The sequence below is a fragment of the Ipomoea nil genome, unplaced genomic scaffold, assembly GCF_001879475.1.
Source record: "Ipomoea nil cultivar Tokyo-kokei standard unplaced genomic scaffold, Asagao_1.1 scaffold2480, whole genome shotgun sequence".
NCBI classification, from domain to species: Eukaryota; Viridiplantae; Streptophyta; class Magnoliopsida; order Solanales; family Convolvulaceae; genus Ipomoea; species Ipomoea nil.
The window spans coordinates 6308405-6330316 of NW_017618908.1; the positions used below are offsets into that span (position 1 = coordinate 6308405).

Below are 21912 nucleotides of genomic sequence, written 5' to 3' on the forward strand. Positions count from 1 at the left end.
CCCAGTTATCTCAGTAGTTTGTTAGTATTCTTTATATTGTTAATTTCATCATTTAACGGCACCATATTAATCTCAATTTAATAAAAATCATAAATAAATGCTAGGAAAAATTACATTTTTATCTTCTAGTTATACCCATGGTACAAATATAATCTCTAAGTTATATGCATGACCATCTTTAACCCCTAAGTTATGTATGAAGTGACGATTTTAGTCTTTGAAAGTCCAAATCAGCCACTTTATTAAGTGACAAATTGGTGGTGGAAATAGTCCCCAAGGGACTAAAATCGCCACTTCATCCATAACTTAGTGATTAAAGATCACATATATAACTCAGGAACTAAGTTTGTACCACGAGTATAACTGAAGGACAAAAATGTAATTTTCTTTAAATTCTACAGTAATTGGTAAAATGTTTAATTAGTAGTAGGCAAGTAAGCAACACAAATTGTTTTTTTTTTCTCTCGATCTATTTCAAATCATCTGTCACTCTGCATCCAATTTGTTCATTGAATTGTCACCTTAACAACACCAATTTCTTGTTTTTTTTTTTTTTTTTTTTTTTTCTTTTTCTTTTCACTTTTTTTTTTCTTATTACTCGGTGGTCCACATAATTGGCAGCCTGTTTTCATGACGAATGTCATGCATACACTAACTCTTTAAATAATTTTTTCTTTTATATTTGAATGTCATGCATACAATAATACTTAATTTGAGCCTTGAAAATGGTGGCTGGGTATATAAAATATGATTCTCATATCAGATAATACATTCATTTTTGTCAACACCCTCTCGATTGAGCATGTCGCACATAGTCTTTTTAGTATAGTTTACTTTTCTTGTATGATTTATATGAACTTTCTGGTTATAATGACAAATTTCTTTGTAATAAAAAAAATGTAATTTGATAACTAAATATAGAAATAAATTTATAACTCTTTAAAAAAAAACAAAAACAAAAACTTTTTAAAAAGAAGAATTTAATAGTGGGGTTTGGTCCACAGTGATAGAGGACAATGGTACACAGACTATTGTCTTCAAACATTTTGACATTTGACAATGATTGGGACACTTGTCTTCTATTTGACTCTTTGCATGTGAAGACTGAAAACCCGCAGGCACGTCGCTACAAATATATATATATATATATATATATATATATATATATATATATATACACACATCACACACCTACCTACCCCTGAAATTACATCAACAATGACCGGGGCAGTCAAAAGAATGATTAGAGATTGAGTCTCACCAATCGTAGTGTTGAAGCAATCTCTTAAAGTAAATGACTCCTTATACGCAGTAAATAAAGATCTAGCTTTTGTGGTTCAGCTGGGTTACCATGATTTATATTCTCTCAGAAACTTTGTTGGGTCGAAATGTGATGATTCTTGAGTTGGGAACCCAACTTTTTGGGAAGAAGACTTTTAAAATGACCTTTGAACTATTGAATTAAGCCTGCATGGGGCGCATGGCAGTCACTTATATATCTCTCAATTTTCAATATGACTAGCACTTTATTTCTTAATTGGGTCGACCTTAGTATAAAAGGAAATTAATTTAAAATTTAAATAAAAAAAACTTAAAATACATCATATAATTAGGGCATCCTCATAAGTCTAACACCTCATTACCCCAAAAAAAATAAAAATTACATCGCTTTTTATTTATTTATTTATTAATAAATTACGTTGCCGCGTTCTCCGGCTTTAGTTATGGGTTTTTCCACCGTCATTGTACTTGGGCAATACAATGCGTTTGAACAAATGAGCAATTGGCATTTGGCAATGGGTATGCGTAAACCACTTTTTGTTCAGATTAATATTTGTTTAATATAATAAATATTTAATAATTTAAATTAAATAACCATTTTGAAACGAATACACTAGAAATAAATATTAAATTTAAATGTAATAATTATACTATAAAAGAAATTTTTACCGCCATTGATGAGATTATAAAACAGTTCAACTAGTCCAATAATTTAAATAGTAAATTTAGAACTTGTTTGAAATTTAGTTGAAAGTTGAAGGCTAAAAAGTTAGTAGTTAATAAACTAATTAATTGAAATTAAAATATTTTGTAAAATTAATTATTGTATATTAGTTGATAAATGTTAAAAGACAAAAAAGATAAACTAAGATATTAAAATTTTGATTAATGAATGGTAGATGTGTCATTTTTGTAAATTGATAAAGATTAAAAAAAAGAGTGAATTCCATTTTTGGTCCTACTGTTATAAGGGCATTTCTAATTTCAGTCCACCTTAATTTTTTTTGCCACTTTACAACCACTGTTATTGAATGTGTTCAACTTTTAGTCCATCGTTAATATTTCCGTCAAGAAGCTGTATAATCAAAGGTATTTTGGACTTTTTATGTTTGTCTCTTCTCTTTTAATCCAGACACTTCGTCCTTCTCCTCCGATATTCGAAGATGGCTCTTCGAACAACGAGAATGGGAAGCCAAAGTTACATTGTTTCGTTCGTTCCAACATGGGTCGGTGAGGTTTCTTAGGTTTTAGGTTTAATGTCTCATTTCTTTAGTCAAACATAGTCTTGTATGAGAAGAAATGTCAAAATAACCCTAGATTACACGACCTCTTGATGAAAATACTAACGGTGGGACTAAAAGTGGAACACATTCAATAATAGTGGTTATAAAGTGGCAAAAAAAATTAAGGTGGACTAAAATTGGAAACGCCCCTATAACAATAGGACCAAAAATGGAATTCACTCTTAAAAAAAAAAAAAATTAAAAACGGAGTATCTTATTTAGAAACGTAACTCGTGATAGCGTTTCAAAATAAGCTATTATTATTTTAAACTTTCAAAGTTTTATAAACATAACTTATAACTTATTTGTAGTTTAAAATAAATTATAAACTATAAAATAAGCTATACCAAACATAGCTTTGATCGTTCGGACTTGAAGATTAATATAGGCTCGGCAAATCAAAAATTATGTCGTTCAATTCAACTAAACTAATAAGAGGATGCTATATTAGCCAACTTGTGTGTAATATAACACAAATGTGATGATTGGTGTAATAAGAATTATTGGGGGAGTAGGGATCCAGCTAAGATACTTAACTCAAGATTTGATTAATCACATTAGCTGGTTAATAATAATATATAAATTATGTCACATGATATATATTATCCATCTCTCTAATAATTTCTCTTTTATGCTTGCAAGATAATATATAATTATTTAAGTCAAGTAGTTTTTTTAAAATATAATTTATATCAAATAGTATGAGATTTTGACGTGTTAAAATCTTTTTTAATTCGGTAACTGTTTTGAACTTTAACTAATTTAATTTAAAATTGAGTTCTATTTTTATTTCTTCAATGCAATTTACATATTACTCTATATTACATAAGAGCAGAATATACATTTAAATAGTGACTACGAAGTTTTTAAGTCATTTAAAAAAGTTAACTTAAGTATAACTAAAATAATTTTTAAAATGTTGGAATTGAGGATTGAAAACACAGAGCGTCAACTGTCGGTAGGAAATAGTAATATACAGAATGATTTTTTTTTTTTAAACAAAAAAAAAAAAAAAAAAAAAAAAAAAAAAGAAGAGACAAATTAGGAAGAAGGGGAGGTCCTCTCACAATTTTGTAGTTAGTTTGCCTCCCATTCTTAAAATGCATTTAAAAAATTGTACTAATTATTATTATAACTTCAAAGTAAGTAATTAGCAACTTATTAATAAAATATTAAAACCAAATCTCAGCTCCTTGCTAAAAATACTAGCAATAAATTAGATAAAGAAATTCGGGTCATTATTGTACAAGTATTTGGAGGTATTTGGGTCATTTTAGGCACATACATTCCCAGCACCTGTCACAATATGACTCGGTGCTTAGCCTACGCGTCCATCATCCCCTCTTGGGACTGGACTTGGCCTGGCCTAGGCCCACATCTCATTTGGGACTGAACTCGGATTTCGGCTCGCCATCGATTCGAACCCGTTACCTCGGCTCTAAGACAAATTGATGGATCTCAGCGTTGCACAAGTCAAACACGCTTAACCACAGAGTTCTTTGGCTATCTAGCTGTCATATCATACTTAAAGCCAATTGGTGATAAGTAAGTGGATATTAACCATTTAACCACACCCCACCATGGTAAGTCACATCGCCATGTCTCGAATTGAACAGAGGCTGAACTTGGCCAACTCGGTTGACGCCCAACACACATTCTATTATTAACCTCCTCCCCTAAGTCGTAAGGGTAGGAGCTATGGGGGTCCTTGAGATTGGGATGCAATCATTTTTTTGATAAAGAAATTTGAGAGTTACACATAATAATTGCATTATTATTATTATTATTTTCTTGGGTGATGAGAGAAACTCATAACTACTACCTGAGAGTGTATATTGTGTAAACTTTCATGTGTAATAACATATAAATCACCCATGAGACATACACATGAGATGCCAGGTAAACTATACTAGAAAGACCCCGTGTAAGGAGTTCAATCAAGAGAGTGCTATAAAACTACAATTACACCTTGATGTGGTTGATTGGTTTTGGAAATGGTCTTTTTTCTTCTTCTTCTTTTATTATTATTATTATTTTTTAAAGTCACGAAAGAGACCCACAGTTATTATCTAAAAATGAGCATTGAGTAACTCTGTACTTGTGTAATAGTTCCGTTTCCGTGTAATAGTTTGTTAATTATACATGAGAGATGATAAAAATACTAAGAAAATCATGTGTGATGGACGCGATTGAGAATGACATTTTTTTCTTCTTTTCTTTCTCTTTTGTCTGATAATAAAGAGTACACTGCAAGAATATAAGTAGTAATTTTCAAAATTTAAGTTGCATAATAATTAGGTACACTATTTATGGGATGATTAAAAAAAAACATAACAGATCTTAACTGTTTTTGCCTCTCCCCCACTATTGTTTACAACTTCTGAAGATTTTACCCCACAAATTTAAAATGATCCAATTACTGCCCATTGCTTACAAATTTTCTAAGTCCTCATCAGTCATCACTTTGCTAATAATTCTGTTAAATGTTAGTGGGGTGAGGACAAAATTTGAGAAAGTGAAAAAAAGAAAAAAAAAATGGAAACTAAAGTAGATAAAGGGGTTAAAAATGGAGACAAAAAATGAGTAAAGAAGACACGTGTGGGTTATTATAGGTGTTGTTATCATTAATATTTGGTTGTATGCCAGTGTAAGAGATATAATTAACAAAATAAATGTTATATAAAAATACAAGTAATATTAGTAAATGACAATAATATTGAGTGGTGTGAGTCAGTAATAGTGACGATAAATTATATGTGTTATTGTATTTGAAAAAAATAGGAATAAGGGTCAAATAAGCCATCGAACTGCACACGATAAAACAATTAGGCCATCAAACTTAAAAAACCAACAATTAGGTCCCTAAACTAATTAATTTCAAACAATTCTTCTAATTTGAAGGTTTTCAACAGGTCAACCGGTCATACTTCCAAATTAATTATTTTTTAAAATTTAAATTTTAAAAATTAATTATTAAAAAAAAAAAAAACTGGTTCCACCGTCTCCGGCTGGATTCCATGTTTTTTTTTTTTTTTAAAATAATTAATTTTTAAAATTTATTTTTTTTAAAATAATTAATTTGGGAGATGACCTGTTGACCTGTTGGAAACCTTCAAATTGAAATAATTGTTTGAAATTGATTAGTTTAGGGACCTAATTGTTGGTTTTTTAAGTTCAGTGGCCTAATTGTTGTATCGTGTGCAGTTCGATAGCTTATTTGACCCTTATTCCAAAAAAATATCCTAAAAATTAGACAAAATGAACATGAATGCTATTTAAAATTTAATTAGACCTCGTTTGAGAGTATGACATGATGAACTTGGAGTAGTTTACATTTATATGACTAGTTTTTACCATTTGTCAAACTAACGGCCAAAGCCAAACTAAAAGAGTAAATATACAATAGGAGAGGTCAGAGGTGGACCACGCACCTTCATTGTGTCATTGTTACCATTCTAAGTTTACTGTAGCAATTTATATGGTGGACATAGTATTATAGATTATGGATTGAAACAACAAAGTACATAATTCATACTCGTAAGGTACATTATTTCATAACACAAAACACAAAAAATTACAACACAAGACACATAACATAGCATTATAGACTACCCAACTGGATTGAAAAAATGAGATACATAATTTATACTTATAAGGTACAGACACTGTTGCAAAAATCGACCTAGGCGCCCTTAGGCCGTTGCGATTTCCCCCCGAGGAGTCCATCTAGGCGCCTAACTCGGCCGAGTTGGCGACAAACTAGGCCAAATTTGGCCGAGTTAACTCGTCCAATTTGGTCGAGTTAGCCAAGTTAACTCGGGCGACTCGACCTTGTTAATTTTACTAATAGAATTAATTTCACTTTTGGTCCCTCAATTTTTAAGGTCCTATCAGTTTTGGTGCACACTTTTAAGGTCCTAACTTTGTTATTTTTATCAGTTTTAGTCCTTTCTGCCAAATCGACAGTGATATGTTGCCAAATTTTATATATTTTAGTGGTAAAATCGTCATCCCAAAGAAACATCTTCAATATCTAAACAAAAGCACTGTAAAATCATACCTATAGGTGTTTGATCAATGAGAATAATGGAGAAGACGGGTAGAAACTAGACACAAATCTATGAGATTTATAGCGTCGATGATTGGCAAACTATTCATTTTCTCTTAATATGATTTTTCTTTGTTTAGATATTGGAGATCTTTCTTTGGAATGACGATTTTGTCCCTAAAATATAAAATCCTGCAACAGTTCGTTGTTAATTTGATCGGAATGATCAAAACTGATAAAAACAACAAAGTTAAACACTAAAATTGAAAAAAAATTTAAAATTATACACAAAAAATGATAACACCTCAAAAGTCATCGGACCAAAAGTAAAATTAATTTCATAATAATACTAGAACCAATTAACACATTAATTAACTAATCATGATGTTGATACCGTATATGGTAATTTTTTTTGAAGGCTTTTACACGGGGCAAGTGCAATAAAGCGTGTGATGGGGGGCATACCATATGTGAATGAGTTTTAAAGAGTCTTCAAATTTCATATAAACATAAACAAACACTTCTGATTCTGTCCCCCTCTGCACATGAAAGAAACTTCAAACCCCCAATTTCTCTCTCTAATCCCTATTGCCATTTCAAACCAGACACCGTGAAGAAGAAGAAGAAGAAGAAGAAGAAGAACACCATAGCTTCGGCTTCCTCCTCCTGTGCATCACTCTTCTTCGCTGTACGTTTCTCTCTCCTTTCCTCCTTCTTCCAGAGTTCCAGGGATGATCTAGCATTCTAGCTCCTCCGCTCCACTTTATCTTTTGCTACTTTTTTTGATTGTCGTTTGTGGGGTTTTCCTCTTTTGAGGGGAAAAGGTGGTTGTACGATGAATGCATTGAAGTCGTCGTCCTTTCGTCCCTTCCTAGATAGGTCTTTTTTTAATCATTGAAATGTACAAACCAGTTCGTACGCACATATAAATGGCCTCACCAGAACACCCATTCCTATGTATTAATGCATTTTTTTTTCTGGGAGAAAGGAAAATTTTATTTTTTCTGATTTTTTTTCCTGGATTTTATTTTAATCGAAGGTGGTTTGCATTTGATAATTCTGTCGGTTTAATTGGATTGTTCGCTTGTTTCCCTTCAATTTAAAGTTGAATTTTGTTATTTCTTTTGGTTTTATTTTTAACCGCGTAACAGGATCGTTTGGATTTCTTCATTTCCACACTGCAGCTTCACTTTTGTTTACTTTTCAATCAAACGACCCTGTTCTGTGGTATTAATTTTGGGTTCTTAATTGGAGCCATTAGATCCTCAAAGTTTGTGTTTTTCTTCAATTTTTTTTTGTCGTTTTCCATTTCTAGGAATTTTGGATTGTCTTTGAAGTTTCGGTGCTGTCTTAGGAATTGATGAATTATGGTAATGCTTTTCATTTGGGGACAATTGTTATTTATCTGAGTTAAAATTTTCACTTTTTTCTTTCATTTACCCTTTTTTGTTGTAATATGATCAATCATTATCAAGCCTCAATTTTGTAATCTTTCTTGCAGATTGATAGCTGCTTGCATTAAAGCCTTGAAGGAGGGGTTATCATATATTCCAATATTATTATTTAATAATTGTAGCATTGTAGAGCTTCTCTAATGATGAACTTGCCCAGAACTAGAGCACAGCCAAGGCCTAATAATAGGTCTATGTCTTTAGGAGGTGAGCTTTCTACTTGCTATATAGGTATTTGTTCTTGTATATATGTACTCTCTGCTCAAATTATAGAAAATCTTCTATTGTGGTAGTTCAAATTGTATAAATTAAGTTAGTTTCTTCTCCAACAGGTTTTGGTGGTTAAAAGTATTGTGGTTACTCGGACTGTTTATAGACTTTGTTTCTTCATGTAGGGTCTAAGATATTCCGATTGTTATTTGTAGGTATGGATTATGTTGAACCCAAGAAACGGAGCAACTTTTTGGGGAAAATTCTTATGGCTGCTGTCCTTACAGCTCTATGTGTCCTTATGCTCAAGCAATCCCCTAATTTCAACACCTCAAGCCCTGTAATTCTTTGATTCATCTCTTTACATTTTACTTCAGTGCAGATTTCTCAAGTGATCTAACATGTTTGCTTCGTTGGACTGAACTCTACAAAAATTTACAATGTGAAAATCGAATGCATCCTTTTATAATTTTAAACTGACCCTTCCCGTTTCTGTTTCTGCATGTGTTTCTTAGTTTGCCCATCACGAACCAGGTGTTACTCATGTCTTAGTTACTGGAGGCGCGGGGTATATTGGTTCCCATGCTGCATTACGACTTCTTAAGGACTCATACCGTGTGACTATAGTGGTAAATATATGTAGAATGCTTAAATAGTTGTTGTTGTTGTAATTCTTTCTTCCCAAAAGGTTGAATCCCCAGCCCCAAGGGCCCCACACACCCCGGTCCGACAGAGCATTTGGGAGTAAATCATGGTAACTCAGCTGAACACAGAGGCTAGACCTTTGCTTACTGTGCACAAAGAGCCCCCTCACTTTGAGAGGTTGCTCCCACACTGCTGCTGGTGAGACTCGATCCCTGGTCATTCTTCCCAAACTTCACCCCTGTGACCAACTGAGCTGCCCATGCGGGCTTGTTGTTGTAATTCTTTGTGGGTACACTGTACACCTTGCAGAACTTGATAGGAATCTCTCGTTTGACAGGACAACCTCTCAAGGGGAAACCTAGGTGCTATAAAGGTCCTACAAGAACTATTTCCAGAGCCAGGGAGGCTTCAGTTTATATTCGCTGACCTTGGGGATGCAAAAAAGGTACCCTGAATCTGATATTTCTTGCACTCATTTTTGTTTTCGTTATTGTTTGCTCGAAATGTGCATCAGTCGCTTATACTCCAATCAATGGTATTCAGGTTCAGAAGATATTTTCCGAGAATGCTTTTGATGCCGTGATGCATTTTGCAGCTGTAGCATATGTTGGAGAGAGCACCCTTGATCCTCTAAAGTAAGTTCTGATTTATATAAATAACCATAGCATATGGATATGCGGTCCAACATTTTATTGGCTGTGTGGCTCATAAGACAAGAAAATTAAATTCCTTTCACGTTCTTTCAGACCTTCACTGCTAACTGTTCTGACTCTAATCAAAAGCTTTTTCCCTAGTGCAAGGTTATAACGATTTCGTGTTCATTTTTAGAAATTAAAAATTAAAGAACGTAGCTTATAAGAGAATGTAACTTGGCCTACTAGAATATACAAACAGCCAGAAACCTTAGCTTTACATAGAAACTACCGAAACTAATGAATACACTAATATTCCATGTCTTATATATATATATAATATATTACTTCTTATGTGTTCCAAATCAGGTATTACCACAATATCACATCAAATACGCTTGTTATATTAGAGGCTATGGCAGCACATGGAGTGCCTACTTTGATATATTCGAGTACATGTGCAACATATGGAGAACCAGAAACAATGCCCATTACTGAAGAAACTCCACAGGTAAATGTAGTTTTTGGCTATGGATGCACGTTATGATAGCCAATTGCTAATGATACCCCTTTTTTTTTTTTTTTTTTTTTTTTTTAATGTGTGTGTATGTGAATATATTCATATCTGACTGAGCCGTTTTATGTCATCTTTAGATCCCAATCAATCCATATGGAAAAGCCAAGAAGATGGCTGAGGATATCATTCTTGATTTTCATAAAAACTCAAATATGGCTGTCATGATTTTGAGGTTTGTAATGAATTTTGTTTTTTATTTTCTTTTGTAATTATTTGTCTTTTTATCTATTTTCTTTTACTTGGTTTAGTGGTAGCCACAAAGGTGCTCAACCCCCGTCTTGATTTTGATTTCTTCAAATGAATCAGTTATGACTTCTACCATATGGACCAAATATCCTTGTGTTTTCACTGAATATTTAGTTCACAAATCACAACTTTTGCCTTACCAACAACGAAGTGCTATATCACTCCAAGTAGATTCCACTATTATCTTTGGCTTCAAAGGATTCACTTTATGTTTCTACTGTTAAGAAATCGGAACATCCAACTAGGCACCAATACTTATTTTTGAATTTCAGATACTTCAATGTGATTGGATCAGACCCAGAGGGAAGATTGGGAGAAGCTCCACGCCCAGAGCTTCGTGAACATGGGCGGATATCGGGTGCTTGTTTTGATGCTGCTCGTGGTATCATCCCTGGGCTAAAGGTCGGTCTGCTGACAAGTTTGTTATCTTTGTACTTGAATTTGGAAATTCTAACAATCGACTTTTATCATAACTTGTGTTTTCAAACGAGTAGTTTATTCATATCATGTTTGTTAAGAGTCCCACATCTATAAAATAAGAGAGAATATATGGGTTTAAAAGGCTATGGGTTAGACTAGCTAATTGGTTGGATTCAATCTTTTAGTGTGGTTTGGCCCATGTTCATTATAGCCCAGTTGAGTGACCCTAGCCCAATCATTGTTGTGACTTCACTATCTATAATATAATGCAGGTTAGGGGAACAGACTATAAGACGGGCGATGGGACGTGCATAAGGGATTACATTGATGTTACTGATCTCGTGGATGCTCATGTGAAAGCTCTGGAGAAGGCAAGCCCCGGGAATGTTGGAATCTACAATGTAGGCACGGGGATAGGCAAATCAGTAAAGGAGTTCGTGGAGGCATGCAAGAAAGCGACGGGGGTACCCATTAAAGTGGACTACCTTCCCCGTCGACCAGGCGATTATGCAGAAGTGTACAGCGATCCAACCAAGATCAGGCTCGAGCTAAACTGGACCGCAAAACACACCGATCTTCAAGACAGTCTGCAGATCGCGTGGAGTTGGCAGAAGTCGCATCTTAACGGCTATGGTTCACCTTTGGCAATGGCTGTGTAATTCCATCTGGAATTTTAAAGAGTGACAAGAAGTCAAGAACCCCCAACACAGCTTAGTTTTTGGCCTAGTAAATTAGTGTTTTTCTAGTGGCGTTAGATGTTTGAGGCAGAGGGGTTCCAACATTTTTTTTTTTTTTTCTTTCACAGCTAGATTTGATGATATAGTACCATAGTGGTGTATGTAGTGAGCAGCCAGCTTATTCGTCCATTTATTTTATGTATTTAATACAGATGCCTAATCTAGTCTAGTCTAGATTATAATAATATATAGTTGTTCTCTTCAAGGTTTAGCCCTTGACTTGTCTCACTCTCTCTCTAAATATGGCATTTAGGGCATCCTCAATCAAATTTTAAGATGTCAAGTAGGAGAAGAGAGAGGAAAAAAAATGAATTTTCAAAAAAAAAAAAGAAAAGCTATGGTTATGTGCTTGGGTGGGAGAAATTGCGTGCTTTTTTCATATTTGGTGGAGCCCATTTCAGAGACAAAATCTATTCTAGGAGGAAGCTCTTAGAGCAACCACATCAATGCATAATGTGAGAATAATGACATAAATTAATGTTATGTGGAAGAGAGAGAAGCAAGAAAGAGAAAAATTGGGTGCTTTTGCAAATGTGGGGAGAATTCAGAAATGTGGGGCCCACCTTTAATTTTGACCATGCGTGACAGCCATGCGTGACTGTCACCTTTGCGCGCACGCGCCCGCTCATGCGCGCCTGCCTGACAGTAATTAAAATATTATTTAATTTTTTTTTTAAAATTCAATTTTCCTTTTTTTTTTTTTGTTTTTTCCTTTTTTCTTTCCCTTCCTATCTTCTCTTTCCTAATCACTCTTACATTATCCCCATTCTCCCCAACTGATGCGGAATTGCGAATGCTCTTAGGGCATTCCCATTAAGGGAGTTGTGCACAAGTTTTGAGGAGAAAAGTGTGAGGTGGAGGAGAGAGGAGAGAGATGGGAAAGTGTGTTGCAGAAGGTTGTGGTTCTTTGTCCCCCCCCCCCCCCCCCCACAAAGAAAAGAAGCAAGCAAAAAAGTTGGCATGGGCTGCAGTGCTGCACATTCGCGCCCAGTCGGGCACGGGCGCGTTTCTAGTTCTTTTTATTTTTTTCTTTTTTCTTTTGCTGACTTTTTTTGTTTTTTTTTTTTTTTGTTTTGTTTTGTTTTTTAAAACATCTCTCTCATTTTCTCTTTCCTAATCACACCTACAAAAACTCTTCAAAAATCACACCAAAACCCCCATTATTGAGAATGCCCTTACCTCTTCTCCCTCCTCATTCTCTCTCTTCCGCTTAAGCTAAAATCTCCTAAAAAACTGAGCAAAAATCACTATTGAGGTTGCTCTTAGTATCTTCACCATCCATACGAGTGGCGCTTGCCAAACAACTTGTTTGGTTCGTAGAAAATATTTGAGAATGAATGGAATTAAAATTTCATGTAAAAAAATTAGTAAGAAGATTAATTACATTGTTTGGTCGGTGAAAAAAATTTTATTAAGAATATTAATTTCATTGTTTGGTTGAGTTTCGAATAGTAAATAATAATGAGTATAATGAATAATATACCCTTACACAATAACAACAATAATAAAATGGTAATTAAGAAAGTTCTAGATGACAAAATTGTTCTACTAATTTTTTATGGAAAACTTTTTCTATAAAAAACAAATATCCAAGGGTGGAATGAAAATTTTTTCCTTATTCTTGAGGAAAATATTTTCTAATGTAAAAAGTTTTTTTTTTTTATGAACCAAACAAAGGAAAATTTAAGAGTAAATACCTAAAATGGTCCCTCGACTATAGCTAAATTTACAAATTGGTCATCGACTTTCCATTTCAACCAATTAAGTTCTTAACTTTGTAATTTTAACACGATTTGATCCTTCGTCTATTTGACCGTTTGTTGACCGTGATCTATGAGGATATATATGTAATTTCATGGTCCATCGTCGGTTTTTTAAGGTTCCGGTTACATTTCCAGACCGCACTGTTACATTTAAATCCACTGCCGAAAGCAATATGCTAAATCCTGTCGCCTTTCTTCATCCTTCCTTTGGATTCAATGTAGTTAAGTTCGTACCAGACCGAAGAAGACGACGTGTTTTCGAGCCACAATCTGCCAAGTCCACGTGCTCCGACGAGAGTTGCAGGTTCTTCTGGTGATTGTCGATGACGGCGCGGCCACCGGCGTTGATGCAGAAGTGTTCGAAGGCTTGTTTGAAGTCTGGAATGTAGGGTTTCCATTTGGGATTGAAGATTTTCTGACCGACGATGGACCATGAAATTACATATATATTCTCAAAGATCAAGATCAACAAACGGTTAAATAGACAGAGGACTAAATCGTGTTAAAATTGCAAAGTTAAGGACTTAATTGGTTGAAATTGAAAGTCAATGACCAATTTATGAATTTAGCTATAGTCGAGGGACCATTTTGAGTATTTACTCAAAATTTAATTTTCTTCAAATTTAAGTCATCCAACCAAACACCTTAGAGCATTCCCACCAAAGATTTTTTAGATATATTCTTCCCAAAAGGTTGAATCCCAACCCGAGTCTGACAGAGTATTGGGAGGAACCACAGAGGCTATACCTTTGCTTACAGCGCACAAGGAACCCCCTCATTTTGAGAGATTACTCCCACACTGCAGCTGGTGAGACTCGGTCCTGGTCATTCTTTCTTCGCTGGCCATGCGCCATTTTTTGGAGATATTCTTTACACAATCAAAGGAGAGAAGATGATTTGGAGGGAAAAGATCGAAGAGAGGAAAGAGATTTTTTAATAGTAATATTAATTTTTTTGTGGGGTCTACAATTCTGAAAAACAAAGGCGAATGACAATCTTTTTCTTCTTTCTATCTTTTTCCTTATTTTTCTTTTCTTCTTTCCCTCTCCCTCTTATGTGACTCCACAAAAACCACTTCAAAAATTTATTCATTTGAGATGTTTTGACTCAATAAAAGTCTGATCTAAGACTCATAAAAATGATATTTGCATTTACAAAAATCAATTCAACTGGTGGTAGGGATGGCAAGTAAATAGATGATAATCTCAAATTGAGGAAATTGGATCATTGATTCTCAAAACTTTCTAGACTTTAATTAATTGCCCCACCAACCAAACCGACATAATAGAAGAAAATTTGAGGTTTGAGACCACGTGGGTTTGATCCAATGTATGTGTTCAAATTAAAGATTGTAAATCAAAATTGGGATGGGATTAATTGTACATTGCAACGGCACAACATTGCACATGAATTCCTTAGGAGTTAGGGTTCATAAACGAGAGAGGCATACCATACTTAGAAGTGGAAGGAAATTTAAGAGTGAAATTGAACAAATTATTGAATGAAGAGATCGATAACTCAAACAGTTGTAGTTAAGCAACTGTTTATCAAATATCCCTCATGTCTATTTTCATTTACTTTGTAGTAAGTAAGCTTAATGTACATGAACATTATACTACAAGTGCATTATGAATATAATGTGCGGTGAATAGTGCGAATGACTGATAGTACTTTGAATGTTATCATTTTAGACTAGGACATACGATATAATTAGGATCGAAAGTGTTTCTTTTGGGTGTTGTTGCCAAGTTTCAAATAATGTCATTGTGTTCGACGGTGAAAATCCTGGATACACCAAAATTATTAAAAACAAAAAAAAAAAAAACAACGTAACTTTCATACTTGGGTGAGGTCATAAGTAATAATGTGTTCGTCATGAGTTGCTTTCTTGTGCTGGAGATGAAAGTATGTGGTTTTGAATTTGTGATGGGACAAATTAAGAAGTAGTAAAATGAAAGGTGGATGAGTTGATGTATTTGAAGAGTTTTCAAATTTGAAGTTGTCTGTTGTTAGGTAGGTTCTTCCGTTTTGGTGGTGCGTTAGTTGAAGGGCTGCAGAACCGATTGAATGGGACTTTTATTTGTCTCAAGTAGCCGGGTGATCTTTTTTTTTTTTTTTTTTTTTTTTAATACTAATACGGTCAAAGTACCTATAAAGTCTTTGTACTATAATGTTTTCAGGGGAGAGAATTGCATGGATAGAGAGTAAATAATATATAATTATAAATTTAATGATATAACATTTTAAAAGTGAAAGAAGATTGCAAGGACGAAGGTAGTCTTAAACGTACGAATTTTAATGATTGCAACTGTGGATACCTATCATAAAAAAACAAGGTAATTCGAGTTTTCAAATGTGAATAACCTTTCATAAAAATAAAAAATAAATAAATAAAAAGAGGCAATTTGAGTTTTCCAAATGTAGTAAATAGTGCATGGCAAAGCAATAGTTATTGTTTTGTCCTTTAATTTATGGAAAGACACGCAGTTGTTGTGCTCAAATGTGTGTTTTAAGTGAAATTAAATGATTTTGATTTTAGCTCGATACTTTCCTACTATTTCTTTTCTGGATGTCGAGCTCGGTAGTAATCCGAGTTATGTCTGGCGGAGCATCTTAGCAGGTAAAAGCTTGCTCAAAGAAGGTGTTGTTCTCAGAATTGGTGATGGTAGAGATACTAAAATTTGGGGGGTGCCATGGCTTGCTGATAGCTTAGATCCCAATCTGCACACCCCGGTTATGGACTGTTAGTGGCTTGCTTAGCTTGATGGGGCTGGAAATTGGGACTTGGAGTTTTCAAATTTGAATGATGTCTTGCATAACGCGGCAAGTCGAGGTGAGTGTTCTATGGTTTGAAACTTATTCAAATTCTAGTTCGGGTTGCTAGTGATATCTGGACTCCACCTCCTTACAACAAAATTAAATGCAACATTGATGCGGCTCTTTTTGATGATGGTGCTGGGTTAGGTTTGGTGGTTCGGGACCATAATGGAAAGTTTGTGGCAGCTTATAATACCCGAATATTGTGTAATTGGAACCCACTTATAGCGGAGGCTATAGCAGTGAAGGAGGCCTTAACATGGTTGAAGGCTCGTGGCTTTAATAGTATTCAAGTTGAAACTGATTGTCTTAATTTTTGTAATAGCTTTAATTCTTCATTTTTGAACCTTTTTTTTTTTTTTTATCTTGGTTTGATTGTTAAGTATTATCGTATCATTACCAATATCATTGGAACGTGTATGTTCACCATTTCAAAAGGTCACCGAATCAGGTAGTTCATGTGTTAGCTCGGGCAACTGGTTCCACGTCTGTCCTAGGTTCGTGGTTATCTGTGCCACCGGCTTGTATTTCCCACTTGGTTGATTATTAATGCAATCGCTTATTTTCCTTTCAAAAAAAATGATTTTGATTTGAATTAATGAAGTTTTAATTTAAAAAAAAAGTGAAATTAAATGATTACAAGAATATAAATCAATCCAAGTTGTCCGTAACTTACCTGGCTCAAATCAAAAAGTAATAGTCATTATTTTGATCTACATAGGGGCGAATCTATAGTGGGGGCAAATGTCTTCTTCCCCCACCCATTTATTTTTATTCTTTAGAATATAAGATATTAGATATGCAAGCTTTATTTTATATTAATAGTGAGATATATGATTTATAATATATTTTATATTTCAACAATTTTATCAAATTAATTATATTTCATATTTTGTTATAAGTATTTTTATAAAATTTTAATGTGTTTTGATTTTTCGTTCATATCCAATAATATTTATGACTATGCTTCTAAGGGAACATTATGCTGTGAGCACGTGCCCACCTTGCAAGGTGGGCACGGTTACATATCCATAATTTCTATACTGTAGATTTATAATTTCTATACTATAGATTCATAAAATTTATACTTTAGATTCATAATTTCTAAACTGTAAATTCATAATTTAAATACAACATATTCATAATTTCTATACGGTAGATTCATAATTTCTATACTGCAGATTCATAATATCAGTACTATAGATTCATAATTTCTAAATTGTATAGTTATCCAGGGACGGAGGCACCTTAGGGTGTAGGGGGCCTTGCCCCCACACCCCCCACACCCCCACCCCACCCCTACCCTCACCCTAAATTTTTTAATAAATATGTATGTATATATTGATGTAGTAGGGATAAAATACACTTTTGGCCCCCCTCTAATTTTTTTTTATAAGAAAAATCTATTATGTTTATATTAAATAAACTCAAAATATATATTAAAGTTCAAATTCATTAAATAAAAAGAAATAAATTAAATATTTAAAGTGACTATTTTTCTTTATTATCTTATTTCTTTTATCAAGATTTTAATAATGAATGGCATCAAGTATACATTTTAATTTTAAAAAAAAATCTCCAAATTTGAGATATATGCTTTGGTTTTATTAGTTTTATATGTTGATTAATTAATTAGTGATTTATTGTGTGTTTTAATTATTTATTTACATTTTTAAAATGTACATTTACTAGTTTAAATGATTGGTTTTGAAATTGACAAAAATTAATATTGATTATTTAATTCATCTTGATTTTTGTCTTTATCTCTCAAATTTTGAAATATTCAGTTAACCAGTAAAATGAATATAAGTTAATTATGAAAAAATTTGGTGATAAAATAATTGACAAAACTTTTTATTTGATGTTAAGTGACAATCTATATACCAAGACTATGTGGTCTAATGGTATCCGGGTTGGACTTCCATTTGGAAGATTGTGAGTTTGAGCCTCAATGGGGGCGTTATTGGTTCTTTGGGTTTCAGTAGGTTGAGAAAGTATATAAAGTATATGAACAGATACAATGTAATAGAGCCAGTAGGATTCAAAAAAAAAAAGTGACAATCTATATTTATATTCATGAACAAATACTACAATGTAATAGAGCTAGTAGGATTCAAAAAAAAAAAGTCAATTAATTATAATGTGGACTAACATTGTAAATTTTTTCTACTACATTGGTCCCCCCAACTCAAGTTTTCTGGCTCCGTCCCTGTAGTTAGTTTTCTGGCTTCGTCCCTGTAGTTATCAAATTATGAACATATAGTTCTCTGATTTGTGAAAACAGAGTTCAACAATTGGAATCTAAAGTATAAATTTTATGAATCTTCAGTATAGAAATTATGGATCTACAGTATAGAAAGTATGAATCTACACTCTAGAAATTATGGATATAGAACCGTGCCCACCTTGTAAGGTGGGCAAATGCTCACCGCATAATTTGCCGCTTCTAAGTGTTTCATTTTTATTTGAGAAAATTTCAATTTTGGTCCACTGACTATTGGAGTTGAATTAATTGCAACACTTGACTATCAAAAATGTTAATTTAGTACCTTGACTATGTAATTTCTATCAATTTTGGTCACGCCGGTCAAATTACCGGCGAATTGTGACCGGAAAATCTTAAGTCAACATTTGAACTGAATTGGAAGGGGTAAAATCGTCTTTTCTTATTCCTTCTAATTTGGGAAGTGTTTTCAGTCTACAGCGTATATATTTCCGACGTCCTTCTCCGGCCTTCGTCACCGGATTCCTTCTCCAACGTCACAGCCTCCACCTCCGGCCAAGTCCCCAACTCCCATTTCCGGCCACCGTCCCCAGCTTCCTCTCGTCCGAATAACAACTTCAACACCACAGACCACGAACTTTCCAAAAGCTTCACTAGGATGTTGTCCAACTCAACATTTTTGTATATAATCATCTAAATCTCTTTTTTGCAGTGATTAAACCCTATTTGAGTTTCTAGGGAGTAGGGTTCCAATGCTTTATTATTATTATTATTATTATTATTATTTGCAGTGATTAAATCTGAAATCCGTCTCCTCTTAGTATCTCACCAAGAGCTGCAGGAAAAGCGATGAAGCGCCGGTACGCAATGGTATGCTCATCCAATCAGAACCGGAGCATGGAGGCCCATTCGTTGCTTAAGAGAGAGGGTTTCGATGTTTGCTCTTACGGGACTAGACAGCACGTGAAGCTCCCACCTTCCCTCAGAAAGGAGGGGTGTTATTTTGGTTAACACTTCGCTTTCCCAAATTAGAAGGAATAAGAAAAGACGGTTTTACCCCTTTCAATTCAGTTCAAATGTTGGCTGAAGATTTTCCAGTCACAATTCGCCAGTAATTTGACCGGAGTGACTAAAATTGATAGAAATTGCACAGTCAAGGTACTAAATTAACATTTTTGATAGTCAAGTGTTGCAATTAACACAACTCCAATAGTCAGTGGACCAAAATTGAATTTTTTTTTTTTAAACTATCTCTTTTGTTTTAATCTTTCATCCTCACTCGATAAATTTTCTGAATCCGCCCATAGTTCTACACTAGGACAACTTTGTATTCTTTGCACAACTTTACAAGGTACTTGGAATTGGTTGGAAGAAAGGAATTGGAGGGGAGGGGGGATTGTAATTCGGTGGGAAAAGAATAATGTGAGAATAAAGTAGAAATTCAAATTACATTGTTTGGTAGGAATAAATAGAATTATTAGGAATGAGAAGGGAAGAAGTGCGTGGTATAAAGACTAAAATATCCTTGTGTAATAATAATACTAATAATAATCAAGGGTAAAAAAAATACTTTTCTTCATTTTTTCCATTTCCTTTCCCCATTGAATTGCAATTTATATGGGGGAGGGTATGAATTATATTGCAATTCTACAAAATGAGGGAATTCCAATTCCCTCCAACCAAACACTGTAATTCAGGTGGCCAAACATCTGGGTTGCCTTCTCCGGCGATGGGTCACTTCTCGTCGGAGAAGGCGACCTTGGTGTCTTCTTTGTGACCGGCGACCGTCGAACGGTCGCCGATTCCTTTTTTTGCCTGAACTTTCGTCGGAGGGTACCCAAAACCCTAATGACATGTGATAGCAGGTCATTAACTGGTTTTTGGGCTTCATTGCAGCAAAATAAATTGTAGATAGGTATAATTGCACCTTTAAAAAATTTAGGGGACTAATTGACTTTTCAGCTAATGTTCAAGGGCCTATTTGACCCTTTTCCCTTTTTATTATTTGTAAATATTACTCCGTATTATTTATTTGTTTGTTAGTTTTATTTACAATATATTTTGTTATTTATATATTATTTTATGTTAATATATAAATATTAAATTGGTGGTAAATAATTTTGAGTTCGGTGTAACTGATTAATTTGGACAGTGATTATGAAATCTTTAAATTCAAATGAGCAAACACAATAACACGATATTAGAGAATATGAGATGAATGCTGTAACCATTACTCTTCAGATGTTTTGTAGATTTCTACAAACAAACAATATATCCATGTGGCCATTTATGTATATCATGATTATATGGAGTAAACATGATTATACATAGGGAATTAGGGATGTATTAGGCTTCCTAATTAAGTAGGCTTGGTGGTGTGAAAAGGTAGAGTTCAAGCAATAACTCTAGTAAAAGCACCAAGTCTGAATGCTTTTGAACTTGATGGAAACAGTAATTCCAACAGGGAGATTTTACAGTAGACATTATTACCCAACTTGAACAGGAGATTTGTCAAAAGAGTGAATAAGAACTTGCCACAGATTTTAATTAAATAAAACTATGATTACATTTGACTATATTTTCTCCTGTCATTTTATATGAAGTACAGCAGATTAGCACAACAAAAAGTTAAAGCTTAGATTTCATGGAACATAAAAGCACGCATACCTCATCAAACCGAATAAGGGTGACAAACAAGCTTAGACTTTGTGCCTCAGTTTGGTAACCAGCCCAAAAACAAAGTAATGAATTAAACAGATAAAATCTCATCCATTTTTTGTTGTGGAGCAGATTGAGTTCGTCAACTTCATGGGATCAATAAGCCTATTATGACACATGTAAATTTTACTTTATAGTAATTTCGTATATCTTATTGATTGAATGATAATAATTTTAACTTTAATTTTTTTTTAATTGTAGGAGGAAGAAGAACCCGTTGATGTGATATTGAAAGCATGACGGTTTGGATGATAGTTGAAGTGTAGTTGTGGTTGTCATTGTAGTACTTAATTTATGGATTTGATTTGATTGATTTTTTTTTTTTTTTGGTTGATGTTGAAGCATAATGTAAATTTATGGATTTGATTTGATTGATTTTTTTTTTTTTTTTTTGGTTGATGTTGAAGCATAATGTAAACTTAAGATTCTTATTCTAGTATTTAATTTATGAATTTGATGATTGACTCTTTGTTGCTATTCTAATGTAATTCTTGATTAGTATATTAATATAAAACTTTATACTATTTAAATTTACATTTTTATTATATTTTATCTTAATTTATTGGAGAATTTGAAAAAAAATAAAATTAAATTAGGTAATTTGAATTCGAATATTTGAGTTATCAAATACGAATCAAATTAACATACTACAATGTAATAGAGCTAGTAGCTTTCAAAAAAAAAAAATACGAATCAAATTTGAAATTTGAATATTAAATGAATACAAATATTCATTAATTTAATCGAATTCGAATCAAATAGTAAGATATTTGACTCGATTCAATTTGTTTACACCCTTAAGTCCGACTTAAGGCTTAGTTGGAGCCCACTGTATTTAATATAAAATGGCCCTCCATTAC

General features: G+C 33.5%; 1 protein-coding gene and 2 long non-coding RNA genes across 3 annotated transcripts; 2 read left to right on the forward strand and 1 right to left on the reverse strand.

Moving 5' to 3' along the window:
• Positions 1–7113: 7113 nt before the first annotated feature.
• On the reverse strand, positions 7114–11770 carry LOC109152976. Its single transcript, XR_002049442.1, has 3 exons — positions 11760–11770; positions 7305–7315; positions 7114–7190 (listed from the first exon to the last, which is right to left on the reverse strand). It is a non-coding gene; the product is annotated as an uncharacterized LOC109152976 (long non-coding RNA).
• LOC109152975 (UDP-arabinose 4-epimerase 1-like) lies at positions 7575–11717 on the forward strand. The gene is made up of 10 exons (XM_019300682.1): positions 7575–7982; positions 8114–8270; positions 8489–8613; positions 8789–8902; positions 9256–9363; positions 9462–9553; positions 9920–10061; positions 10205–10299; positions 10646–10775; positions 11066–11717. The coding sequence occupies exons 2-10, from the start codon at positions 8207–8209 to the stop codon at positions 11450–11452; spliced, it is 1257 nt and encodes a 418-aa protein (XP_019156227.1). The 5' UTR covers positions 7575–7982; positions 8114–8206; the 3' UTR covers positions 11453–11717.
• A 9331-nt stretch (positions 11771–21101) lies between the features above and the next one.
• On the forward strand, positions 21102–21408 carry LOC109152852. Its single transcript, XR_002049424.1, has 2 exons — positions 21102–21171; positions 21254–21408. It is a non-coding gene; the product is annotated as an uncharacterized LOC109152852 (long non-coding RNA).
• Positions 21409–21912: the final 504 nt, after the last annotated feature.

What these genes read in the sequence shown, in the direction of transcription:
- LOC109152975 (XM_019300682.1), top strand. Translation starts at nt 8,207, where the DNA reads ATGATGAACTTGCCCAGAACTAGAGCACAGCCAAGGCCTAATAATAGG. An exon ending in ATTTCAACACCTCAAGCCCT is followed by an intron (nt 8,614 to 8,788) that starts GTAATTCTTTGA and finishes TGTGTTTCTTAG; the next exon opens with TTTGCCCATCACGAACCAGG. An exon ending in ACCTTGGGGATGCAAAAAAG is followed by an intron (nt 9,364 to 9,461) that starts GTACCCTGAATC and finishes AATGGTATTCAG; the next exon opens with GTTCAGAAGATATTTTCCGA.